This window comes from Equus przewalskii, chromosome 10 (assembly GCF_037783145.1).
Source record: "Equus przewalskii isolate Varuska chromosome 10, EquPr2, whole genome shotgun sequence".
Lineage (NCBI taxonomy): Eukaryota > Metazoa > Chordata > Mammalia > Perissodactyla > Equidae > Equus > Equus przewalskii.
Window position 1 is genome coordinate 2,319,839 of NC_091840.1, and position 23,958 is coordinate 2,343,796.

Consider the following 23,958-nt stretch of genomic DNA (forward strand, 5'->3'; position numbering starts at 1 on the left):
CTTAATTGTCCTAGGCAGTGGTTATCTGACGACCGTCATCTGCAACTGTGCTGTATTGATTTCAAAGTCCAACTATGGTAACTGTATTAGTTTGATTTGTTTTTCACTGTGCTTCCTACCAAAGGCTTCCTTTTAAAAAATTTAATTATATCCTAACTCCAAAAAAGATTCCAGGTAGCTACGCAGAGAAGGCATCACGTCAGGCAGAGTGAAAGCCCATGCCCTCATCAGAGGGCTGACTGGCCCCGACATGAAAGCAGCTTCAGGGGTACACGGCTGTAAGGGAAGGGGCGCCAAGTCCTTCCTGACTCATGGTGGAGAGACGGGGAGAGAGACATCTCAACTCTCGGCGCTGGCAGCAGGGTGTGGAGGGGGAAGGCCGGAGAGGGCTGGCAGGTGCAGGTTCCGCTTCGGGCTCCATTCGTGCTCTTCTTGCCTCCTCTTTCCTCACTCCCTCCCTGCACCTCCTGGAGGTGTACATAACCTGCACCCACCTGCCTGGGGACTTGCGTGACTGCCCTGTGAGAGACCCATCGAATACAGGACCCAGCCCGGGCTGGGCAGAGTCCCTAAACAGAGCTGGCATGCAGGATCAATTCCGGAGTCGGGGTGCACAGAAGCAGGAAAGGCAGGAAATCCGGAGGGAGAGGTGGGAAAATGAGCGGAAACGAGGCCTGTGCCACGGCACAGTCCAAGGGGCATCTGGCAAGAGCTCTTCCCCACGGGCCCCTCGGCCATCTCCAACTTCCTGCTTCCATCTGACCAGATCATGACTGCACTGCTGTGATAAAGGTCTAATTATGACCAAGGTCTCCCCAACATTATATGGATTATCGTCTTAAAACACTATTCTTAAGTTGTTTGCCCACATAAACACCTTTAGGGACTCTCCTCTGCCAGTCCTAGAAGTCAAGGTCCTTGGCCCAGCGTTCAAAGCAACGCACAGTCTTGTCTCCATCCACTCTTTGACCTCCCCTGCACCCCTTTGGACATCTTCCTCTCTAATTCGGCCGGCCCACTCACTCTTCTCAGAAACTCGTGCACATCCTGCTTTCGCACATTTGCTCGGGCTGTGCGCCACCTGTCTGTGGTTCTCGCTCTGCTCCTCGGCAAATCCCAGCCAGCTGCCGGGACCCAGATCCAAGCTCTGTCTCCTCCAAGGAGCTTTCTCTGATCCCCTTGGCCCTCAGGGAGTTCTTTGTCTTCTGGAAACACAACAGCCATTGGTGCCATAAATTCATTTAGTCCTTGATCACGTATTGCCTGAAATGTTCAGATTTCCTTGGCCTGGCATAAAGCATTTATATGATGAATTTTCAGGCCACATCTCATCTCCTCAACTAGACTATAAATTTTTGAAGGCAACGTGCTTCTTTGCATTTGTATAGTACTTAGCATGGGTTTTAAGTACACAGTTGGTATTTAGTAAATTATTTCTTAGACGATGAATAAAATGAATGAATTCCTGAGTCATCTGGACCAACGATCTTGCTGGGGTCACGTTAAATGGCACCATAAACCTTTTCTTACAGCGATCAGAGTGCAGACAGTTAAAAAGAACTCACTTATGAATTAACAAATAAAAAGACCTGCGTTCACAGAGGGCTGCAGCCACAGAGACATGAGAGATGCGGGTGGAGGGCAGCTCAGGAAGTGTGGCTTCCATGATGTCTTCGGCCTCACCCTCAGGTGCTGGGTCGGAGCCCTCCCATTCCCTCCTGCCGGGCACGAGCCCTCTCAGTCTGAGGTCGTTCACCGTTTTCCCCATTCTAGGGAATGTATGTGTGTTACCTTCAGGTATTTCCACCTCCGCCATCGTCGTTTTCTCTCTGCACCTTGGGGACTCCCATCTCTCTCCATGGCTGCTGCTTTTCTTTTCTGTTTCTGTCACTGTCCTTCCTGCTGTCTCTCTGAGCACCTCACTGTCACCTCTGACTCATGAATGCAGGCTGCAGCAGCCCCGTTCCTGCTACGAATCCCATCCTCCTGCTCTTGGTTTCCTCCCAGATCTCAACGTGGTTGTTTCTTCTATTCCTACTTCGTGGTCTCACGTCTTGCTATTAGTGTCTTCCTCCCTTCACCTCCCCATTGTGAGCATCGTACTTGCTCATGACAGCTCTGCCTCATATACCACGAAGCTCAGCCCTTTCCTGAGGCAGCTGTGGTCCCCGGGTGTCTACTTTTCCCACATGAGCTCTGCTTCGTGGGGTGCAGGGGGAGTGGCCCTAGTCAGGCCCTGTCTGTGAGAGCTGAGGGGGATGAACTCAGGCAGCTGAGGGATGCTGTCCATCATGCCCTTTGCTGGTCCCTGCAGGCAGCTCCTCTCCCCACCCTAACTTCTTAGAGACAAGTTGCACCGGAAGAGGCCTCTCTTTGGGGGTAATCCACAGCCCTGGGACTGGGGAGGGCTGGGGTAGAGAAGTGAATGGTGAGGGGAGCTGTTCATCAGCCCAGGATCTTTACACCCTCACCCCAGGCTTTTGGGTAGATTGGGAACGTTGCTGCAGAGCAAAGCAGCAAGTCTACGTTTTCATCCAACACAGTGGCTCAAGGCACTCCCAGGCCGCCCTGCCCAGCCTGCAGTTACCCGCAGAGGTCTGCCCAGGGGCTGGTCCCTGTGTTGTCAGCCGTCAGAGTCCACACGTGACTCCATAGTCTCTTCAGAGTTGTGGGGGACAGAACCAAGAGTCTGTGTGTTTGTGCTGTGCCCGCCCCCTCAGCCCAGAAGAGGGCCCCCACCAGGACAGTTACCACTCCACGGCTGCACCGTTCTCACTTGTACCTCACTGGAGGTCCATTTATCTACTAGCTGGATAATAGCTACTATATACAAGCTTTTCAGCAAAACATCAAATGGAGAAGCAGATATTAAAAGAGCGGCAGGATGGTGGACGGGAGAAAATTGGAATTGGAGGCAGGAAGCACACATGTCCCATTGTGAGCTCTGCCAGTGATGGAGGGTCTCACATGCAGGTTCTACCGTCTCAGAACAGCCCATACACTTCCTCACTCATATCTGCAAGAGCTCTACACTTCTAAAAAGAAGAGTGGTAGAAAAAAATCATAATTTTTTTTTTACTGCTAAGGATAAATTGAAAGATTAATACTTTAAGTCAAGCAAGGAATTAAATGACTTTTCTTTCATGATAGCCTTTTCTTTTTTCAAAAGAAAGTCTGGTTTCCAGCACAGCCAATCTTGGTGCTATCTAATGACTCCCACAACGAACAAAGGCAGCGAGTGCACATGCAGCTGATGCAGGAGGGAGGAAGCAGCTTCAACTCAGAGAGGAAAGAACAAGCACCCGCCTAGGATCTTGGGTTTGTGTCTGTAGCTTCCGTCCAAAACCTGGCTAGACTGCTTGGATCCGCGTAATTTGGGAACCCCAAATGTGGGAAACTCTGGAGGAGTAGGGTCACTGGGCCGACACAGCAGGCACCACTTACCAGCGCAGGGCGATTTTGATGGGAGTGGTGAGGCACGACGTGAACAGGTCGGCCGGGAGGTCGGGGATCATGGGCAGGAGCTCGTTGGCCTCACAGGCTGCCAGCTGAATGCAGTTCTTCATCGACGGGGGCAGAGGCATCTGCGCCAGTGGGTGGTTCGGGTTAATCGCAGCGACCTGCAGGGGAGCACCGAGGAGGAGAGTGACTGGGCTGTTGTGCACAACCGGAGAGAGAGAGCAGGGAACTAACGCCGAGGGAGAGAGTCTGTCAACTGAGGCTTAAGGCTCTTGGTATCCCCACCAAGTCCTTTGGAGAGAGGCACGCTGTTGAACTCTCTCCTGGAGAGTAACTTCGAGGTCTCATGACCAAGGTCCCTCTGATGCTGCCACAAGGTGTGGTCTCCGGTAAATCAGTATTCTTTATGATTTTCCTGTTAAGGTCCCTCCTTACTCTCTGATTACACCAAGGTCCACATATATTTCCCTCCAGGGCCCTTACAGTGTCTTACTGTTTATTTTAAAATTCGGTCTTTAACCCAGCATAACTTTATGTTGGCGTATTTACTGACACGGAATGACGTTCAGGGTTAGAAAGTGAACTCCATCACCACCACTAACATCACCACCAAAAAGCAGACTGCAAAACCTGAGTGTGAGTGCCGACCTATCAGCCCCAGAAAGACCAGAAAGCAGATGCAGAGAGGGCCCCTGGCCTGCAGTGAGTCAAGGCTGAGGCCATCTTCTCATCTCCTTATCGGATTTCTCTAGATGTCCTACAAATGTGCATTAACTTTGTAACCAGGGAAAAAGGCTTGTTTAATACAAAATTTTATTTCCCTTTAAAGCAGAAACAGTAATACTTGCTTGACATATCCTTCAGTGAGATTTTTGGTAAGGGAAGGGTACCAGACATGAAGTTGTAGGCACACTGAATTTTAGGAAGGCACCAAGGTAATTCTTATATGCTGTGAAAATGCACAAAAAATTTGTTTTTGACTCAATGAAATCTAATTAAAAGTATAAATCTTTTTTAAAAATAATGCAATGCATTCAAAAGTTTAAAAAAAAAATCACTAGGGGGCTGACCCAGTGGTGTAGCAGTTAAGTTTGCATATTTTGCTTTGGGGGTCTGGGGTTTGCCAGTTGGGATCCCAGGTGCAGACCTACGCACTGCTTATCAAGCCATGCTGTGGCAGGCGTCCCATATATAAAATAGAGGAAGATGGGCATGGATGTTAGCTCAGGGCCAATCTTCCTCAGCAAAAAGAGGAAGATTGGCAGTGGATGTTAGCTCAGAGCTAATCTTCCTCAAAAAAAAAAAAAATCCCTAGCCTGTTAGATATGTGGCTTCACTATGCCTTCAAGAAAAAGAGCAGTATTCAACAAAAGCCAGGACTCTGATGTAACCAATCACAGTCACTCTAGCATTGCAGATTTTGATTCCCCTCCCCTCACATGTGGCACGTATGTGACAATTTTGGTAATCCACAACAGATTTTGCTGCCGTTTTCAGAAATATGAGGTGTCAAGAACTCACAGCATTTGGGCAGTAAAATTTAATAAGTGTACACACGGCTCTGCCTGCTCCTGGAAAGAGCAAGGAAGAACACAACGTCGGAGAGAGTTCCCCAGCAAAGCGCCTTCAGCTCAGCTCGGGGAAGCAGGGCTGCGATGCTGGAGATTCGGGATGAGTCATCAGGCTTGGTGTAGGAAGGTGAGGAAGGGAGGATTGGGAGCCACTGGCACCTCCCTCGGGGCTGAGAAGGCTGAGGAGACAGAAGATGGACGGTGAGGCAGCAGCGAGAGAGGGAACAGACAACACAGGAAGATTACACAGGCTGCTGGAGAGAGAATCTGCGTTTCCTGTTCTTCAGTTGCCCTGAATCATGATGTTTGAGTATAACATTTAGGTCACTAAAATAATGTAAAATAAAACCCAGAAAATATTCATTTACAGGTTCATACAACTTTCAGGACCCCGTCATTCACTCATCTCCAAATATCCATCACTTGCTCAGAATGAAAAGCTATTCACCTCTGGGCCCCAATGTACCCATCAGCCTGTCCTGCTCAGGAATTTGCAAAACACAGCTCCAGCTCAAACCCTACAAGATGAAATTTAATGACTGAACACATCTCCTCTTAATGCAGTTTTATTTATCATGCCATTCAGCAACGAGGACCTGGAGAATCATGTTACAGAATGTGGATTATTCCACCTCCAGAACCTCTAAATTATTTGCTACATAAGCAACTCCCCAGGTTTAAGTGCCGGAGGGGCAGACCACTCTCCTTCCAGGAGGACCAGAGCAGCTCCACCAAGAACAGGTGCCGGACATTCTACACGATGAGCAGTGAAGACAGCAGAAGGGGTCAGGAAGGCATAATTTTTAACCACCAACAGCTACCAATTTTTTCCTGACTTGAAAAGAATGTTTATGTGTCTTGGTTTTACTCCTCCGTTTGCATAGCTGTTGATGCTTCTCAAAGCTGTCTCTCATTTACTATTTCACTTGCTTTATACAACATCCCCACGAGGTAAGTTTTATTTCCATTTCTAAAGTTTTTTTATGATGAGGCAACAGAAACCCCAGGAGATGAGGTGAACTGTCAGCCACTCAGTCAGTATGTGGGCCAAGAGAGTGGAAAACTACTCCTGTTATAGGGCATTTTTCACTCCACCATCCCATCCGGACCCGCCTCAATCTATGCCAAGCACCTATGACCAAACATGAGCACCCTGTGGGTACTTTCCCAACAGCACTCTCAGCACTTTTTACATTAAAATACACATAAAGCTACACTCACTCATATATACCTGACACATTGCTTATGACACGAAAAGCGCTGTAATTATCATTGCTGATAAAACTTTGTTTTTAATATCTCAAATTTCTCAAAAGGAAGGTAGTAAAGGCTGTAGTTTTATTATATTTTATTTATATATTATATATAATTTATATTTTTATATATTTATTATTATTATTTATTATTAACTCATTCTACCACAGGACCATTAAACTCAGAATACAAATTAAACTTTAGTATACTTAATAATAAATAAAACAAACTTTTTAATAAAAAATGAAATTTTTAGAGGACTGGGTTTTTTCTATTGTGATAAAATATACGTAACATAAAATTTACCATTTTAACCATTTTAAGTGTACGGTTCAGTAGCAGTAAGTACATTCACATTATTCAACCATGCCCAGAGTGGGTTTTTTAGAGAAAAGAGAAGGCAGAATCACATTTAAAATCCTCCCCTCGGCTCCTGCTCTCTGAGCTGAGATAGCACCAGCGCAGCAACCTGCTCCACACAGGAAATCAGCTTCTAGGTCTGCTGTGACAGCCCCGCCAAGAAGATGACTGGGCCGGGTGCGAGGTGGCTCTGCAGCTCGTCAGCCCTGAGTCACGCAGGAAGATCGCAGAGGCTGCAGATGTGTCAGAGCTGCCCCACACCGGCCTCCGCTGATGGGCCCGGGGGGGCTGCGGCGTGCCGCTCTCCGCCCCACGTGCCTTCTGAGAGGGCGCTCTCCCCTGGCCGGGGAGAGGGGCTGCGGGCGGAGAGAAGACACGGGAGCGTGCAAACCTCGGGGGAATGAAGCGTCAGTCCTCAACTGTGAGATGGAGCATTTGGGATGTCTGTCTGGGAGACAGCAGACTTACATTCTTCTCATGAGCACCACTGCCACTGGGCACAGAAGTAAAAGAACGGCTGACAGATGATTAAAGGAAACAGCTTTAAGCAGAAAGAAACAGACATTTATGTAAAAACCAGATTCAATATTCTCATTTTCCTTTTCAAAGAGACACGTATTTTCATATCTGAAATATCAGTGTGGTTTACTAGTTTTAACTTTTCTGTTTCTAATTTGCTTCCACGTTAAAGTTACTTTCTAACCGAGCTGAGCACCGAACAGATCCTCTTGCCACAATCTCTCAACGCGGCAGCTCTTCTGTCTTTGCTACTGTTTTCTACTGAGCTTCTGAAATCTAACCCTTCTCAAGAAGTGAAGCAGTTTGTCACACCAAGGCCACCTTTCTCCCAGGTCAGTTTTAGAACATAGCCCCCTACCGGGAGGTGAGAGGAGTGGGTTCCTCATGCACAGGCAGCCACGTGGGAACTCGGTGGGTTTTAAGAGAACTTCCTTAGGTATCAAGAAGTCTGTGTGCTGTCGGCTGAAGGTGATGCTGCCACAGTCCCGACACAGCCACGTGGAACTGTTAGGTAGCGAGTTTACTCAGTACGTCTGTGTTATGACTGCCTCAGTCTGCACCTCGCGGTCCACTAGCATTTGGCCCAAAGCCTAGCAAAGTACCTGGGACATAGGAGGCACTCCATGAATGCTGAACAAGGAAATGAAACAGGTAGATGTAGAACTGTCTTTATCCCAAATATGTCTATGAGAATCTAAATTTCCCAATTCAAAATGTGGTTGACAGAAACCCTAACTACTTAATAAGCCCCTTGCAGTCCGCTGGAGTCTAAACAAAGAAGGCATCCAGTCTGGCTGCAGATGATCTGAAGTATGCTTCTGTCGGCACCTGTTCAGCAGGAAGCACTCTGTCAAGTTTAATTCCTTCTTTCCCACCTCACCTCTGGGTGCACAGAAGGCACATGAGAGCTCTGATCTAGAGTAATTAGAATCAGTAACATTTAAAAAAAAAATGACGTTCAAGGCAAACGATTCCACCAATGAATCATTATTTTTCAGGCTTGCTAACCCAGAAACACAAAAAAAATCTATTTTAAAGGATGAGTTATTTCCCATACATTATTTTGGTTTTGTATTTATCTATGATGTTGACCTTTTAATTGCAATTATTCTTTGGAAAGAATCTGCGAGTGAGGCTAACTACTAGTGAGTCACAGAACTTTCACAAGGCACCCAGGTGTGGAAGTGCACTGTTCCAGCTGGGAGCCATCACTCATCCTGAAGGACACATCCGAGATACAGTGTTACCCAAAGAGCTTTCTCCTGGGGAATCTAGAGACTCAAACACCAGGAAGATTTTCATCTTTAAAAGCTCACTAGAGTCTCTGAGGGATATGGGAAAGATTTAGAAAAATCTTCAGATGCGATGCACAGCAATCAGACCCAAAAAAGACATCTGCTACATCTTCCACACGTGTGGGTAATGGAGCTCACACACTCAGCTCAGGAGAAGCCTGGCCAGGCAGCTCACTCAAGGCCTGCGAGCCACTCGCTCCAGAAAGCACTGCTGCTGGGGTCGCAGGGGGAGCGCCTGCATTTCTCATCTTCTAAATAAAACTTTGACCTTGTGCTGCTGCTTTCCCACATATACATATATACACAAGAGACATCTTTATAAAGAGATAACGGCACTGACAATTTGAGGCGTCTTCAACAAGTGAATTTCTGAAAATAACAACTACTTGGTAATAATTCCAGTTCTAACTTAAAGCAACTTTTATTCTCAAGTCAATAACACCTACTTACAACGGACATTTTTGCAAAGTTCCGAGAGAGACTAAGATGTAAAGAAACCAGTGTACTGCTCACCCAGCTCATTTCAAAGGTATTAATGGAGCATCTATCATGTGACAGACACTGTACTAAAATCAGCAGATACAAAGTAGGACTTTTTTATAGATAGTTTATATAATTATATATATATATATCTGATATTCAATAATAATTTAAAAACCAAGTGGTACTTATTGCTTGTGGCTATGGAATCTAGGCCAAGAGAGGAGGACTCCCTTTTGTTGGATGAAGACTTGTAATGATACCAAGAAAGCCTTCAACGTTGCCCTTCAAAGGGCAGCTAACCCTTTATAGCAATAGTTTGTCACAATTACCCTGATAGTTTGCACAAATGGACCAGCCACTGTTTTAAAGCCATTTAGCTGTTAGGAATTGAACAGTTTCTAAAATGCTCTAGAATCATTCTATAACTCAGGGAAGATGCTTAATGAGAAATAATAACTAAATTATACTCCCCAATTACTCTTACTCAGCAACTAAAAAAAAGTAGATACTTAAAAATTCTGCAAACTTTTACATCAAGAAGAGAATTTCCATTTTTTGGTTATTATGAATAATGCTTGCTATGAACATCTGTGTACAAGTTTTTGTGTGAACACGTGCTTTCAATTCTCTTGGGTACAAACCTAGGAGTGGAACTGCTGTGTCATACAGTAACCCTAAGTTTATCTGAGGAATTGCCAGACTGTTTTCCACAGTGGCTGCACCATTTTACATCTGCACCAGTAGTGTGTGAAGCTTCCGATTCCTCCACATCCTCGTCAACACTCGTAATTATCCATCTTTTTTATTCTAGCCATCTTAGAGGATGTGAAATGCACCTCACTGTGTTTTTGAGTCATTTCCCTAGTGACTGACAATGTCCTTTTCTTGCCTTATTGCACTGGCTAGAACTTGCAGTACTATGTTGAATAAGAATAGTGAGAATGGACATCCTAACCTTGGACCTAATCTTAGGGGGGAAAACTCAGTCTTTTATCATCAAGCATGATGATGGCTATATTTTTTTATTATAGATGCTCTTTATAAGGAGAATAAGTTCCCTTCTATCCCTAGTTTCTGAGTTTTTTTTATTCCGAGAGGGTGCTGGATTTTGTCAAATGCTTTTTTTGCGTCAATTGATATGATCATGTAATTTTTCTACTTTACTCTACTGGTATGGTGAATTACATTAATCGATTTTTTGAATATTAAGCCAGACTTGCATACCTGGAATAAATCCGACTCAGTTGTGGAGTATAATTCTTTTCATAGATTACTAGGACCGATATGCTATTCTTTTTTTTAAGGATTTTTGCATCTAAGTTTGTGAGAGATAGTGGTCTGAAGTTTTTGGTGGTGTTTTTGTATTTTGTACTGTGCGTCCATTTTGGCATCACAGTAATAATGACCTCGAAAAATGAATTAGGAAGTGTTTCCTCCCTCTTCTATTTTCTGGAAGAGATTGTGTAAAATTGGTGTTAATTCTTCTTTAAATGTTTGGTAGAATTCTCCAGTGAAAGTCTCTGGACCTGGAGATTTCCTTTGCTGGAACTTTTAAATTACAAACTCAATTTCTTTAGTGCTTGTAGGATTGTTCATATTATCCATTTCATCTTGGTTGGGATTTGGTAGTTTGTGGTTTTATAGAAATTGTTCCATTTCTTTGAAGTTGTCAAATTTATGAGCGTAAAGTTGTTCATGGTATTTCCTTATTATTCTTTTAATGGTTGCAGGATCCTGATTCTTCTCTATTTGTTAGTCTTGCTAGAGATTTATCCACTTTATGGATTATTTCTGAGCATGAGCTTTTTGTTTCATTGGTTTTTCTCTACTGTTTTTCTGTTTTCAATTTCAATGATCTCTGCTCTTACAGTCATTATTTTCTTTCTTCTGATTACTTGGGCTTACTTTGCTCTCCTTTTCTAGTTTCTTGACATAGTGCTATGGTCTGAGTGTTTGTGTTTCCCCCAAATGCATATGTTGAAATCCTAACCCCCAAAGGTGACGTATAGTGGGGCCTTTGAGAGGTGCTTAGGTCATGAGGGTGGAGCCTCATGAGTGAGAGTAGTGAGCTTATAAAAGAAACCTGAGAGCTCCCACGTCCCCTTCCACTATGTGAGGACACAGCAAGACGACGCTGGATGTGAACCAGGAAGAAGGCCCTCACTCAACCATGCTGGTGCCTTCATCTTGGATTTTCCAGCCTCCAGGACTGTGAGAAATAAATTTCTGTTGTTTATAAGCCACTCAGTCTGTGGCATTTTGTTATAATAGCCCCGAAGGACTAAGGCGGGTAGGAACTTAGATTATTAATTTGATACTTCTCTTTTCTAGCATAAGGATTTAGTGCTGTAAATTTACCTTTCAATTGCTTTAGCTGCATCTTATAAATACTGACGTTGTATATTCATTTTCATTCAGTTCAATGTATTTTTTTAAATTTCCCTTGAGACTTCTGACCCATGAATTATGTGGTGGTAATTTTTTTCTGAGATTTTTCTGTTGTCTTCCCATTATTGACTTGTAGTTGATTCTACTATGGTCAAAGAACATACTCTGTGTGATTTCAGTTAATTAAGATTTGTTGAGGTCTGCTTTATGGCTCAGGATATGATGTACCCTGATGAATGCTCCACAGACACTTGAAAAGCACAGGTATTTTGCTGCTGTGGGGTAGTGTCCTATAAATGTCAATGCAATCCTTATAACTGACATTTCAACATAGATGATTGTTTCATCTGCAAAAAAAGAGAGTTTAATTTCTTCTTCTCCAGGCTGTATGCTTTCTTTTTCTTTCCCTTGACTTGTTGCACAGGCTAAGTCTTACTGTACAAAGTTGAAGAGAAATAGTAAGAATGAGCATCTTTTCCTTGCTTCTGACCTTAGTGTTAAGAAAACCACTGACCTGCTACCCCTCCCCTCCAGGTGATAATTTCCCCGTGGCCCTCCTCCTCTACCAAGGCTCCATGTTCAACCAGTTTAAGGCAGCCATTTCTCTGGTTGCCACCAGAAGCTCCAGTGTCCTGTGCCACCACAGATCCTTTAAGAGAGAAGATCTGGCCATTGCCCCAGTATCCTCTAGCTTCAGCTTAGGGGAAGGCTGAAGCCTCTCAGCTTGGGTGGGTAGATAGCAAGCAGGGCCAAGAAGATGGGTCCTGCTGGGAACCAGTGTCCTGCACATATCCTATGGTGTTGGCCGTAATCTGTGGTCCTGAATATTAAGCAATTTCTGGTTTTTTTTTTTTTTTTTGAGGAAGATTAGCCCTGAGCTAACTACTGCCAATCCTCCTCTTTTTGCTGAGGAAGCCTGGCCCTGAGCTAACATCGTGCCCAACTTCCTCACTTTATATGTGGGATGCCTACCACAGCATGGCGTGCCAAGTGGTGCCATGTCTGCACCCAGGATCGGAACCGGCGAACCCTGGGCTCCCAAGAAGCGGAACGTGCACACTTAACCACTGCGCCACCGGGCTGGCCCCTCTGGCATATTTTAAAACAGATGATATTGGAAAAAAGGATTAAACTCTAAGACTTAACTTTGGATAAGTTCTCAATTTCATGATGGCTGCAAACAGTATATTATATCATGGATTTGGACTAATAATTTTTTTTCACATCTCATACAAACCAATCAAAAATCAAACATATTCACTGAATCACAGACACGTCTGAAAAAACAAAGGTAGTTTATTCAGATATATATTTACTTATCAGACTAAATCTGTAAATATCTCCTGAGCATCTACTTCATATGAGAGGCATGTTGACAGGTTTATGTAATAGATTTAAATTACAGCTGACAACCCCAACAGAACAGATACTTCAAGATAACATATAATTGTCAAATTAATTGTGTAAAAACTTGCTATATGAGGCCAGCTGAGGAAGATTTCAGGCTCTGCGTCTATGAAGAAAGTAGAATTTTATTTACCCCTTGAAAGTTGAGTGTACTAATGACACTTTGCTTGTCTGTGGATTTCAGTTAATACCATCAGCCGTGAGGGTTCCTAAATTTTTTATGCAGAGAAATCATTTTTCTTTCTCCCAAAGCCTTCAAATTAGGGAACTAGGAATGGTAAAAGGCACCAAGAGAAGAGAACTCAATCTTCCCAAACAAACTGCAGAAGGGATGGTGCACAGGTGCACAGAGGCAGCAAAGAGCTCGGAGACTGATTGTGTGCCATTCCATGGCACTGGCTGACGATGGATAAAATGTACAAACACGCTACAGACTAGAAAACGTCACATGAGTGACAGGGAGTAGTGCCCAGAGGCCCTGCCGTGGGACCTGTGCTCTGTTCCGCACTCTGCTGGTGCCTCCCCAGGGCTGCCCTTCCACCCCGTGCTGCCCTTCTCCTCCCAGCTCTCACTTGCAGGAAAGGCCCTGGTCTTCTGGAGGCTCCTTCTCTCACCACTGCTCTTCCACGCCCTGCCTATTTTCTGATTAGCAAATCAGCTCACCAGAGCACTTGAGGACCAGCCGTCCCCACTGGATTCTTTATTTGCCTAATGGCTTTATTCTCCCCAGCCAGGCACAGTGGAGGTAGCTGTGTGGGTCCCAATTAAAGGAGTTTCTGCCGTAGTTGTTTGAGATTAATCCCCCCACTCTCCTATAAACAGTTGAAATGGTAGGATTTCTTCTCAAATACAAATGCGACTCTCTTCTGGTGTTTCCTGTGTGTGTGTGTGTGTGTGTGTGTGAGAGAGAGAGTGTGTTTCAACTACACTATGTTTCCTCAAAACAATATTGTTTCTCAAAACAATATTGTTTTGAAAGCCTTCGCTCTTATGAATTCTCACAGCTTACTATACATAAAGTGTATGGTACGGAGGGGAGAACTTGGCCAGCCTCTATTAAAAAGAGGGTGAGAAACTGTCCCGAGAGTGTGCAGAGCAGCAGGAGGGGAAGGCGGTGCACCAGCCAGGCCTCGAGCGGCACAGGCAGGAACGGGGCCGCCTGAAGATCTGTCACCCGCACAGACCACTGCTCACCTGTGCGCCTGAAGCTCTGTCACCCGCACAGACCACTGCTCCCCTGTGCGCCTGAAGATCTGTCACCCGCACAGACCACTGCTCCCCTGTGCGCCTGAAGCTCTGTCACCCGCACAGACCACTGCTCCCCTGTGCGCCTGAAGATCTGTCGCCCGCACAGACCACTGCTCACCTGTGCGCCTGAAGATCTGTCACCCGCACAGACCACTGCTCACCTGTGCGCCTGAAGATCTGTCACCCGCACAGACCACTGCTCACCTGTGCGCCTGAAGCTCTGTCACCCGCACAGACCACTGCTCCCCTGTGCGCCTGAAGATCTGTCACCCGCACAGACCACTGCTCACCTGTGCGCCTGAAGCTCTGTCACCCGCACAGACCACTGCTCCCCTGTGCGCCTGAAGATCTGTCACCCGCACAGACCACTGCTCCCCTGTGCGCCTGAAGATCTGTCACCCGCACAGACCACTGCTCCCCTGTGCGCCTGAAGATCTGTCACCCGCACAGACCACTGCTCACCTGTGCGCCTGAAGCTCTGTCACCCGCACAGACCACTGCTCACCTGTGCGCCTGAAGCTCTGTCACCCGCACAGACCACTGCTCCCCTGTGCGCCTGAAGATCTGTCACCCGCACAGACCACTGCTCACCTGTGCGCCTGAAGCTCTGTCACCCGCACAGACCACTGCTCCCCTGTGCGCCTGAAGATCTGTCACCCGCACAGACCACTGCTCCCCTGTGCGCCTGAAGATCTGTCACCCGCACAGACCACTGCTCCCCTGTGCGCCTGAAGATCTGTCACCCGCACAGACCACTGCTCACCTGTGCGCCTGAAGATCTGTCACCCGCACAGACCACTGCTCCCCTGTGCGCCTGAAGATCTGTCACCCGCACAGACCACTGCTCACCTGTGCGCCTGAAGCTCTGTCACCCGCACAGACCACTGCTCCCCTGTGCGCCTGAAGATCTGTCGCCCGCACAGACCACTGCTCACCTGTGCGCCTGAAGATCTGTCGCCCGCACAGACCACTGCTCACCTGTGCGCCTGAAGATCTGTCGCCCGCACAGACCACTGCTCACCTGTGCGCCTGAAGATCTGTCGCCCGCACAGACCACTGCTCACCTGTGCGCCTGAAGATCTGTCACCCGCACAGACCACTGCTCCCCTGTGCGCCTGAAGATCTGTCACCCGCACAGACCACTGCTCCCCTGTGCGCCTGAAGATCTGTCACCCGCACAGACCACTGCTCACCTGTGCGCCTGAAGATCTGTCACCCGCACAGACCACTGCTCCCCTGTGCGCCTGAAGATCTGTCACCCGCACAGACCACTGCTCACCTGTGCGCCTGAAGATCTGTCACCCGCACAGACCACTGCTCACCTGTGCGCCTGAAGATCTGTCACCCGCACAGACCACTGCTCACCTGTGCGCCTGAAGATCTGTCACCCGCACAGACCACTGCTCCCCTGTGCGCCTGAAGATCTGTCACCCGGACAGACCACTGCTCACCTGTGCGCCTGAAGATCTGTCACCCGCACAGACCACTGCTCACCTGTGCGCCTGAAGATCTGTCGCCCGCACAGACCACTGCTCACCTGTGCGCCTGAAGATCTGTCGCCCGCACAGACCACTGCTCACCTGTGCGCCTGAAGATCTGTCACCCGCACAGACCACTGCTCACCTGTGCGCCTGAAGATCTGTCACCCGCACAGACCACTGCTCCCCTGTGCGCCTGAAGATCTGTCACCCGCACAGACCACTGCTCCCCTGTGCGCCTGAAGCTCTGTCACCCGCACAGACCACTGCTCCCCTGTGCGCCTGAAGCTCTGTCACCCGCACAGACCACTGCTCCCCTGTGCGCCTGAAGATCTGTCACCCGCACAGACCACTGCTCCCCTGTGCGCCTGAAGATCTGTCACCCGCACAGACCACTGCTCACCTGTGCGCCTGAAGATCTGTCACCCGCACAGACCACTGCTCACCTTGTGCGCCTGAAGATCTGTCACCCGCACAGGCCACTGCTCACCTGTGCGCCTGAAGATCTGTCACCCGCACAGACCACTGCTCACCTGTGCGCCTGAAGATCTGTCGCCCGCACAGACCACTGCTCACCTGTGCCCTAGCTCTGTCACCCGCACAGCCACTGCTCACCTGTGCGCCTGAAGATCTGTCACCCGCACAGACCACTGCTCACCTGTGCGCCTGAAGATCTGTCACCCGCACAGACCACTGCTCCCCTGTGCGCCTGAAGATCTGTCACCCGCACAGACCACTGCTCCCCTGTGCGCCTGAAGCTCTGTCACCCGCACAGACCACTGCTCCCCTGCTGCGCCTGAAGATCTGTCACCCGCACAGACCACTGCTCCCCTGTGCGCCTGAAGATCTGTCACCCGCACAGACCACTGCTCACCTGTGCGCCTGAAGCCAGGTCTCCTGCAGCTGCCCACCACCGCCTCCCCAGACAGCACTCGGGCGTTTGCTTCTCTCAAGAGTTACTGGTGTATCTGAGGAAAACTAAGTTAGCTGGTGCAGTTGTCAGCATCCCAGTAAAATAAGGCCCTCTGCACCGTGCCTCTGGGCGCCCTGTGTGCAGCCAGCTCCCCAGCTGCCTTCCGTCTGGTGACAGTTCCCACCACGGACACGCGGCAACAGTGGGGAGTTTCTCTTCATTCTTAAATATGAGACACAACAAAGAATCGTCCTAAGTCTCCGGTATAAAAGAGAACAATCCAAATAAATCATAAGAGAAAAATTTATACTGGAGGAAATGGAGATGACTTAGAAAAGAGAAGAATACCTTTTAAAAATCCACAAATCATCTCATTTAAAAATTAAAGGAGAAAAAGAATAAAGTTATCACAGGATAGACTTCTCATTTCCCTACCACCTACAAATGACAACTACAAAGTTAAAGAAGGAAAAGAATGGGAGGTATGAAAACAATTATAGTGTGAAAGATACAGATGGACAAGCCTTGAGCTCCTGTAAAATCAGCACCGTGGACCCCCAAGCTAGAGACAAACATCCCAACAACTGCAAGTCCACGGGGATAAACTCACACCCGAAAATTCCATTTAGTAAACAGTGAGCAAGACAGATACCTTCCTATAGATAACCTCAGAATTACCCTGTGGAATTCAGAAATCCCAGACAGACATCATAACACTACAAATATTAACCTTTTTAACACAGAGTTGACTTCTGCTGCAAATTCCACGGACACCCATGCAATGTGCTGTCTACAGCACTAGCAAAGGAACTGTAAGATTTCAAAATATGAATTCTTTAGTTCCATGGGATGCACATTTAACCTTTTTTTTAAAGAAACCTGAAGATTCTGGTGTTAGTCATTTTTGTCAGAATTACTTAGTTTAAATATCTGACATAAAGTTTAGTCACAGCAATGGGTACATGAGGATAATGTATTATATATCAGTTCAAATACAAGATTTCAAAATAGAAAATAGAGTTGTAAGTCATTGTGGATTCAGTGATGCCACAGAACCAAGTTTGTTTCTTGCTATGAAAACGAGTGTCCGTTTGACAGGTTTCTGTGCTGCTGGATGGTACTGCTAGAGTTAAGAGGAGTGGATCACACAATAGTGTTTAGAGAATGTCAGCTAAAAACATGATTTACTTGGAAGCATCATGAGAAAAGCTTTGCAAAGGGCAACAAGTAGTAAGAGAATCATGCCACCGGGGTGACGGTTGAACTGCCATCAGAGCCTATTCCTAAAACGTGGCAACGATTCTGCAGGAGGAACTCTCAGGCTACTGCCATGGCGCCCACCAAGACACTGTCTGTGCTCCAGTCCTCCGCCTGGGAGGATGGTTATGTTCAGGAGCAAGTGTTCCTGGGGCACGGTCCAGCCACTCTGTCTCTGTAAAAGAAAAGGCACTATTGTTCCTCCCACTAGACATCAAGTTGCTCACTTGCTTCCAAACAAAAAGAGAGAGATTGCCTAGGTTCGCCACCATGCTTGACTGCTGTCTTCAGTGAAGAGCTGTAACTGCCTGTGGGAAATAGCCACCAGAAGCAGAAGTGATGGATACAACTTCATAAAGACTGTTTCAAAGAGAATGTGTTTGAGATTTAGTCATCCTTTCTTTTTACAGACCAAAGATTTAATGTCCAAGATAAAAGCTGTTTCAAAAATCTTTTTCTTTCTCTCTCTCCAACTCATTCAACATATATGTTGTATATCATGAATATAAATATCCTTCTATGGCTTATGTCTGAATGTAAGTAGTTGTACCCCTGGATTCCTGGTTAGAGTTACACAAGGCCAGCGGGCAGACTTTTCAAGTACATCTACTCATCCACTGCAAGAAGCAACAGTGATATTGCTTAGTGGAAACAGCCTAAAATTCCATTCCCAAACTGTCAATAATGCATGTGGATAGAATGAAGACATTTCAGACACGCAACGTGGCTGACACTCGTCATCAGATAGTCCGATACCCATTCCCCACTACAGGTGGGTGGCCACATGGCCCTGCTCCAATACATGAGATAGAGGGGAAGTCAGCTCTGCTTTCCTAGTAAGAGAGACAGATGTGCTGGCACCGCCTTTCCACACCTCTTCCTGCCTCAAAGACAGATGAAATGCCTGGAGCCATGGTGGGCGCACTGTAACCATCAAGATAAAACATCAACCGGCTAAGGAAGCCAGAGTGGGAAGATAAAAACAGCCTGGGTCCCTGATGGCATTGCTGAATAATTAAATCATTTGCCTCAGAGAGCTTAGTGAAAAAGACAAACTGTTATTTGTTTAAAAACCTATAGTGAGATTTTTCATTACTTACAGCTGAAAGCATTCCAAATGCAAACATCTAAGGTCTGAGAAAGATTACTCCCATACATCCTTTCTTAGGTTGTTACTTGCAGATTTGCCCAGGCAGAACAAAGGAGACAATCAAGAAAGAGGAGGAGATGGGATCTAGAACATAGTGGATGCATCCAGGAGAGCCATAAGGGAAATCCCAGGATGACGGCTACAGAGCAGGCCTGCTTAAAACAATCACCTGGATGTGGCAGTGGAGAGCTGGGGAGGAAGACACTTTGGGGAAAGGGCATTTTCTGAGATTTGATGCTATCCTTGTGAATTTGGGGACTGAAGAAACGTTAAACATCTAAGTCAAGAAGAAAAGAGAAAATTTCCAAGAAAATCAAAGAAACAAACAAAAACGGTTATTAAAACGCAAGTCACAGCACCCTACTTAGCCATTCAATGAACAATATTTGCATGGTCATAATCAGGGAATTGAGCTTTACTGTTTGTTATTTTTTAGAATCAACCCAGATACAAAGCATGGGGGCTTAATTATGGTCAGAGAACAGAAGATAATCATAAAGTAAAAGTGCAGATGACAGAGTTTCAAAGGTCAAGAGGCAAAAGAAAGTCTAAGGAAGCTAAGAGCCTAAAAACCAAAAGATACTACTGATCACTGATGAAACTAGAGATAAAAGCATATTTAAAATTGCAAAGGTTACAAAGTCTAGAGAATCCAGACAGAGAGATATAACTACGTGGCAGTGGGGAAATGGGGAGAGGCCATTTAGTGCCCCGCCTTCAATTTCCCTTTAGAATTCACTGTTTAACGCAAACACCAAATACAACTTAAAACTACCATGTAACGTGTCTTTACTGTCAATGTTCTATATAGTTTCTCCAATTCTTTAAATACAATTTACTAATGGCATCTCTGTTTTTGGTTTGTATGACGACAGAAAGGCCATAGGTAACCTAAAATTCAGGAATCAAGGAGTGGTAGTATAAGCATATTATTTACACGTGTAGAGGTACTCAGTGGAGGAACTAGAAACATGAACAGTTAAAGGAGGTTTCCATCAGTAGCAGTCTTGACCGGGGAGGAGTCAGGCCAGGAACTATTTCATTCATTATAAGTCCTCTCTAATATTTGATTTTTAAAATCATGGCATACTAATTTCGTAAAAATAAAAATACTTATTTTAAAAAGAATGTTGAAAGCAGAAAGATTGGAAGATTTTCCTTAATTTACAAATTACAAAGCAATATGACAATGAAAAAAGCAATACGACAAATAAAAACGTAGAAGACGGCGGAGTGACGGACGCGCGTGTCCTGGCTAGAAGGACGTTTGAGTTGTGTGTGGTCGTTTGCACTGCGCTCTCCAGAGGCCGTCCTCAGCCTCGCCTGCAATGGTCCTGTGAGATGGGCGTCCACAGCAAGGAACCCTCCCGGTCCCAGCACAGTGCTGTGTGACCAAGAACACGAAGCCGATAATCATCCTTAAAATTTATGTCGCGCAGACTTGTGTCCATGTTTATTACTCGGAGGCTTTCTGGTCCAAGGAACCATCTTCCTGCATTATATTTAATCACTTTTTACCCTCTTTATTGTTTAAACACTGGCACAAACCACTTTATCTGCCAATTTCTTTCAGTTCACATGTTATCATTTACCAATAAAAGTGCTAAAATGTATTGTAAATTTACAAAGAATTTGGTCAAGTGTAAGAGGGAAATAATTTTTTAAAAGAATAAACCTAAGAGGCCATATAGGACTGCTATTTCTACAGCAGATAATAAAATGACTAACGTGAACATTAAGATACATGCTAAGAGCCAATTTTATCTTTTTAATTTCCGCTGTTTATGCAAGAGACCAAACTGAACAATAGCCAATAACAGTAAGTGTATTGGAAAAACATAAGACTTATCTACACGTAATTAAAAAAAGGACTGAAGATAAAAGTCAGAGCTAATTATAGAACATATGGTAGAACTTTGCATTGCCGTCTCTTTGCCACTTCAGATAACATACTTTTCATTTGCTCTCTTCCATGAGGCATTAGTCAATTAAACATTTTTTTTCCCAAAAAAGATGCATGGAAATCTTTTTCGTTGCACTTGATGAAATGAACAGTTTCTTAGGCTGATTAATCCTTGGCAACACACAGAGAATACATACAGGACTGACAGAGCAGATACTCAAAGTGCTGCAAAGAAAACATTTAGTCTCATGCAAGAGAGAGAAATGCTTGCTTTCTGCTGAAAGGGGTGGAGAGAGGCCATATTTAACATGTTTTAATTAACTAAGGCTGATGTATTGGTCTTTCTTAACCACCCGAAGCTCATAAATTGGGTATAAAAACCAGGCAGAATTCTTTGGCATTTTTATTTACATATTATAAATGTAAAAAAAAATTTTTTTGCAATATTTATGACGATGCGAGAAAAAGCAAATTATCTCTCGCCGCTTTGATTTTTTTAGTGCTCATCAGATAACCTATCCCTTGGTTAAACCTAGATGAAATGCCCAAAAGCAAGGCAAAAATTTGATGATACAAAACTTAATCTTCCCCTTCTCTTTTTATAGAATGCAAAAATAATAACTGTGGCACTTGGTTCCATTTTCAAGGATAAAGGGCATTTTATTTATCAGTCACTCTTATGCAATGTTCTGCGTAAGGGCTTAATTTATAAATATGAAACATTAAACTGTATGACAGCAATATCCTCCGATGAAATGTGAAAAAACATAACAATACATTAAAATTGGATAGACCCAAAAAGGCTTGAGGATACATGTACTCTGGACCATTTTTGCTCCTGAATTGAGAGTTTCCTGCACTGTAACCAATCAGAATTCATGACTCCCTCGAGGCTGCAGAATATTTTATTCTCACACTTTCGTGTAGGCCACAGGATGGAGGCCTCTTAATTGAAACTACCTCTTCGATTTCTCTTTAGAATTCACTGTTTTTTCAAACATCAAATATTAATTAAAACAACCAAGTAAAATGTCTCTTCACGATCAGAGCACTGCACTGGCTTTCCAGCTCTTTCAACGGAAGCCACCAATGGCAGCTGTTCTGGTTTATTTTCTGTATTTAGCTTAGTGGGTTTTTGTTTGTTTTTTAACACAAAAGAAAATAGAATTGAGGCAATAACAAAGTGCTAGTGGAACTGCAGACTGTGCCCAGATGTGGGTCCATTTCTCCTAAAATGAATGTGTCTGCTTTATTTTAACATTTATCTCAGAGGTAGAGACCAGTGGAGCATAAATCAACTCTGTTAATGTTACCACTTAATTAATGTTCAGATTAAAAAAGACACTGAGTAAAATGAGATGTATATATGAGCCTACAAGCTTGTACCGAGGACCTCCCAAGTTCTTTGTCATGGAATACACCTGTGCAATTCTCCACTCAAAGAATGAAGGGAAGCAGCACCTGGAGCCCAACACCCACCCCACTGCACCCCACCCCACCACACCATCCCAGAGAAAACAAAACAAAGACTCAGCCCCAATCCCGGGGCATTCGAGTGCCTCACCTCCAACTCCTGCTCCCTCTGCAGGGCAAACTGCTTGAAGGACTTGACGATAAGGCCGGCATTGGAGCAGTCGTAGACAAATATCGACGGGCTGCCCATCCACGTCTGCAGGTCATATATAGACAGAGGGATGTACTGAGTGTAGTTCTGGAAAACAAACAGCGCACAGTGTGACTTACACCTCGAGAACTCTGCTTGCTAACCAGCATGCCAAGGAAGGGACAACACAGTGGGCGTGGCCGTGGAGAGAGTTCTTGAGCTATCGTCTCTACACACCATAAGTGACAGCACACCAAGCTCCTCCACCATCAGCCCATACGCTGTTTCACGCAGCAGTGGGAGTGCTGGACGGCTGTCACAGCTCCATCCCTGGCCCCGGACTCCTCTGCAGTTGCCACCTGGTTCAGTGGCCCGCTGTCTGCTGGGAACACAGCTCATTCCCACTGTGAGATGACCCTCCATGTATCCTACCAGAGACCTTCATTCTTTACTCCTCCTCTCCCACCCGCTCACCCCAAACCATAGCTTTCTCTTATGACCTAAGGACGTGCGTGCTACGTGCACCACTGCCTGCGCACCGTTTTACTCAGTGACTTCTCTGTGCTCACGTAACATAACATGTGCCTCGCTCACAAAGGAGATGAGCTCTGAAGAGTTGGTCAGGTCCTCAAATTGACGTTTGCCTCATCGTCCCTTTCATTTCAGAGCTATTAACTTTATCCTCTAGATGATTTAAAAAAAAATCACACTTAGGGGTACAAGTGGATTTGGCCTTGTAATTTTTTTTCAAATCACAGAACAATCACCTATTAACACGAATTCACGGAGCAAAATATTTTTCTGGACTCACTATACTGTTCAGCACTCGAAAATACTCCTGTGATTACTGATAAATGTAGAAAAGCACGTCCTCATCTCACCAGAGAAACGATTAAAATCCTCACTCAAAGGTAACATTTTCAAGTAGTTCTTGACATAGAAGGCTGTCACTTATTTACCCTCCGCTGCACCGCAAGTCAAAGTGGTGAAAGTGGCAGAAATCAATGCTGCGCACTGACAGTAAAGGGCACTGCATTTCCCAGCAGCTGGGCCGCAAACACCGCCTCTGCTGTTGCTGACGGGATTGTTTACAACGCAACACGAAAAAGGGCAGAAGACAAGAAGACCACACAAGGCCCAGAGAAGGCTGGCATCGAAAGCCAGGCGGCAGAGGCTCTCCCGACGTGGACAGCAAAGCACCAGATGCAAGTGCCGCTGCAGACAGGACAAGTCGACGTGCTGACAGCACAGGTGTGTGGAGCGCAGACACAGACATCATGAGGGGACCAATGCTACTTACACTACGCTATTTCGTGTTGCTGAACTGCCCTTATCTGATGCTTATTTCTCATCATTGCATGATGCCAGAGAGCACGTGAAATGCCCGTTCTCAATGAACTCTCATTGAAGGATTCTAAAGATGTCAGTTCTTCCCTAATGAATCTACAGAGTCAATGCAAGCCCAATCAAAATACCAGCAGTGGTTTTCTTTAATGGAATTTGACAAGATATTTCTAAAGTTGGTGCAGAAGAGAAATGCACAAGAATAGCAAAAAAAAAAAAAATTAATAGAGAATAATGAGTAGGGACTCGCACTACCAGACATCAAATATACTATAAGTCTATGGCAATTACAGGATGATATTAGGGAGGGCAAGACCAACAAATCA

The 23,958-nt window shown here is 45.5% G+C and overlaps 1 protein-coding gene across 23 annotated transcripts in view; it reads right to left on the reverse strand.

Moving 5' to 3' along the window:
- Positions 1-23,958, reverse strand: part of RPTOR (regulatory associated protein of MTOR complex 1) — a 404,605-nt gene that overhangs the window by 207,550 nt on the left and 173,097 nt on the right. For all 23 annotated transcript variants that reach the window (XR_011523252.1, XR_011523251.1, XM_008514448.2 and 20 more), the window contains 2 exons: positions 22,250-22,396; positions 3,445-3,620 (listed from right to left, as the gene is read on the reverse strand). Coding sequence is in view for 21 of the 23 variants with exons in the window: in XM_008514448.2 (XP_008512670.1) it covers positions 3,445-3,620; positions 22,250-22,396 (323 nt within the window). In the remaining 2 variants the exon portion in view is untranslated. The remainder of the gene's footprint in view (positions 1-3,444; positions 3,621-22,249; positions 22,397-23,958) is intronic.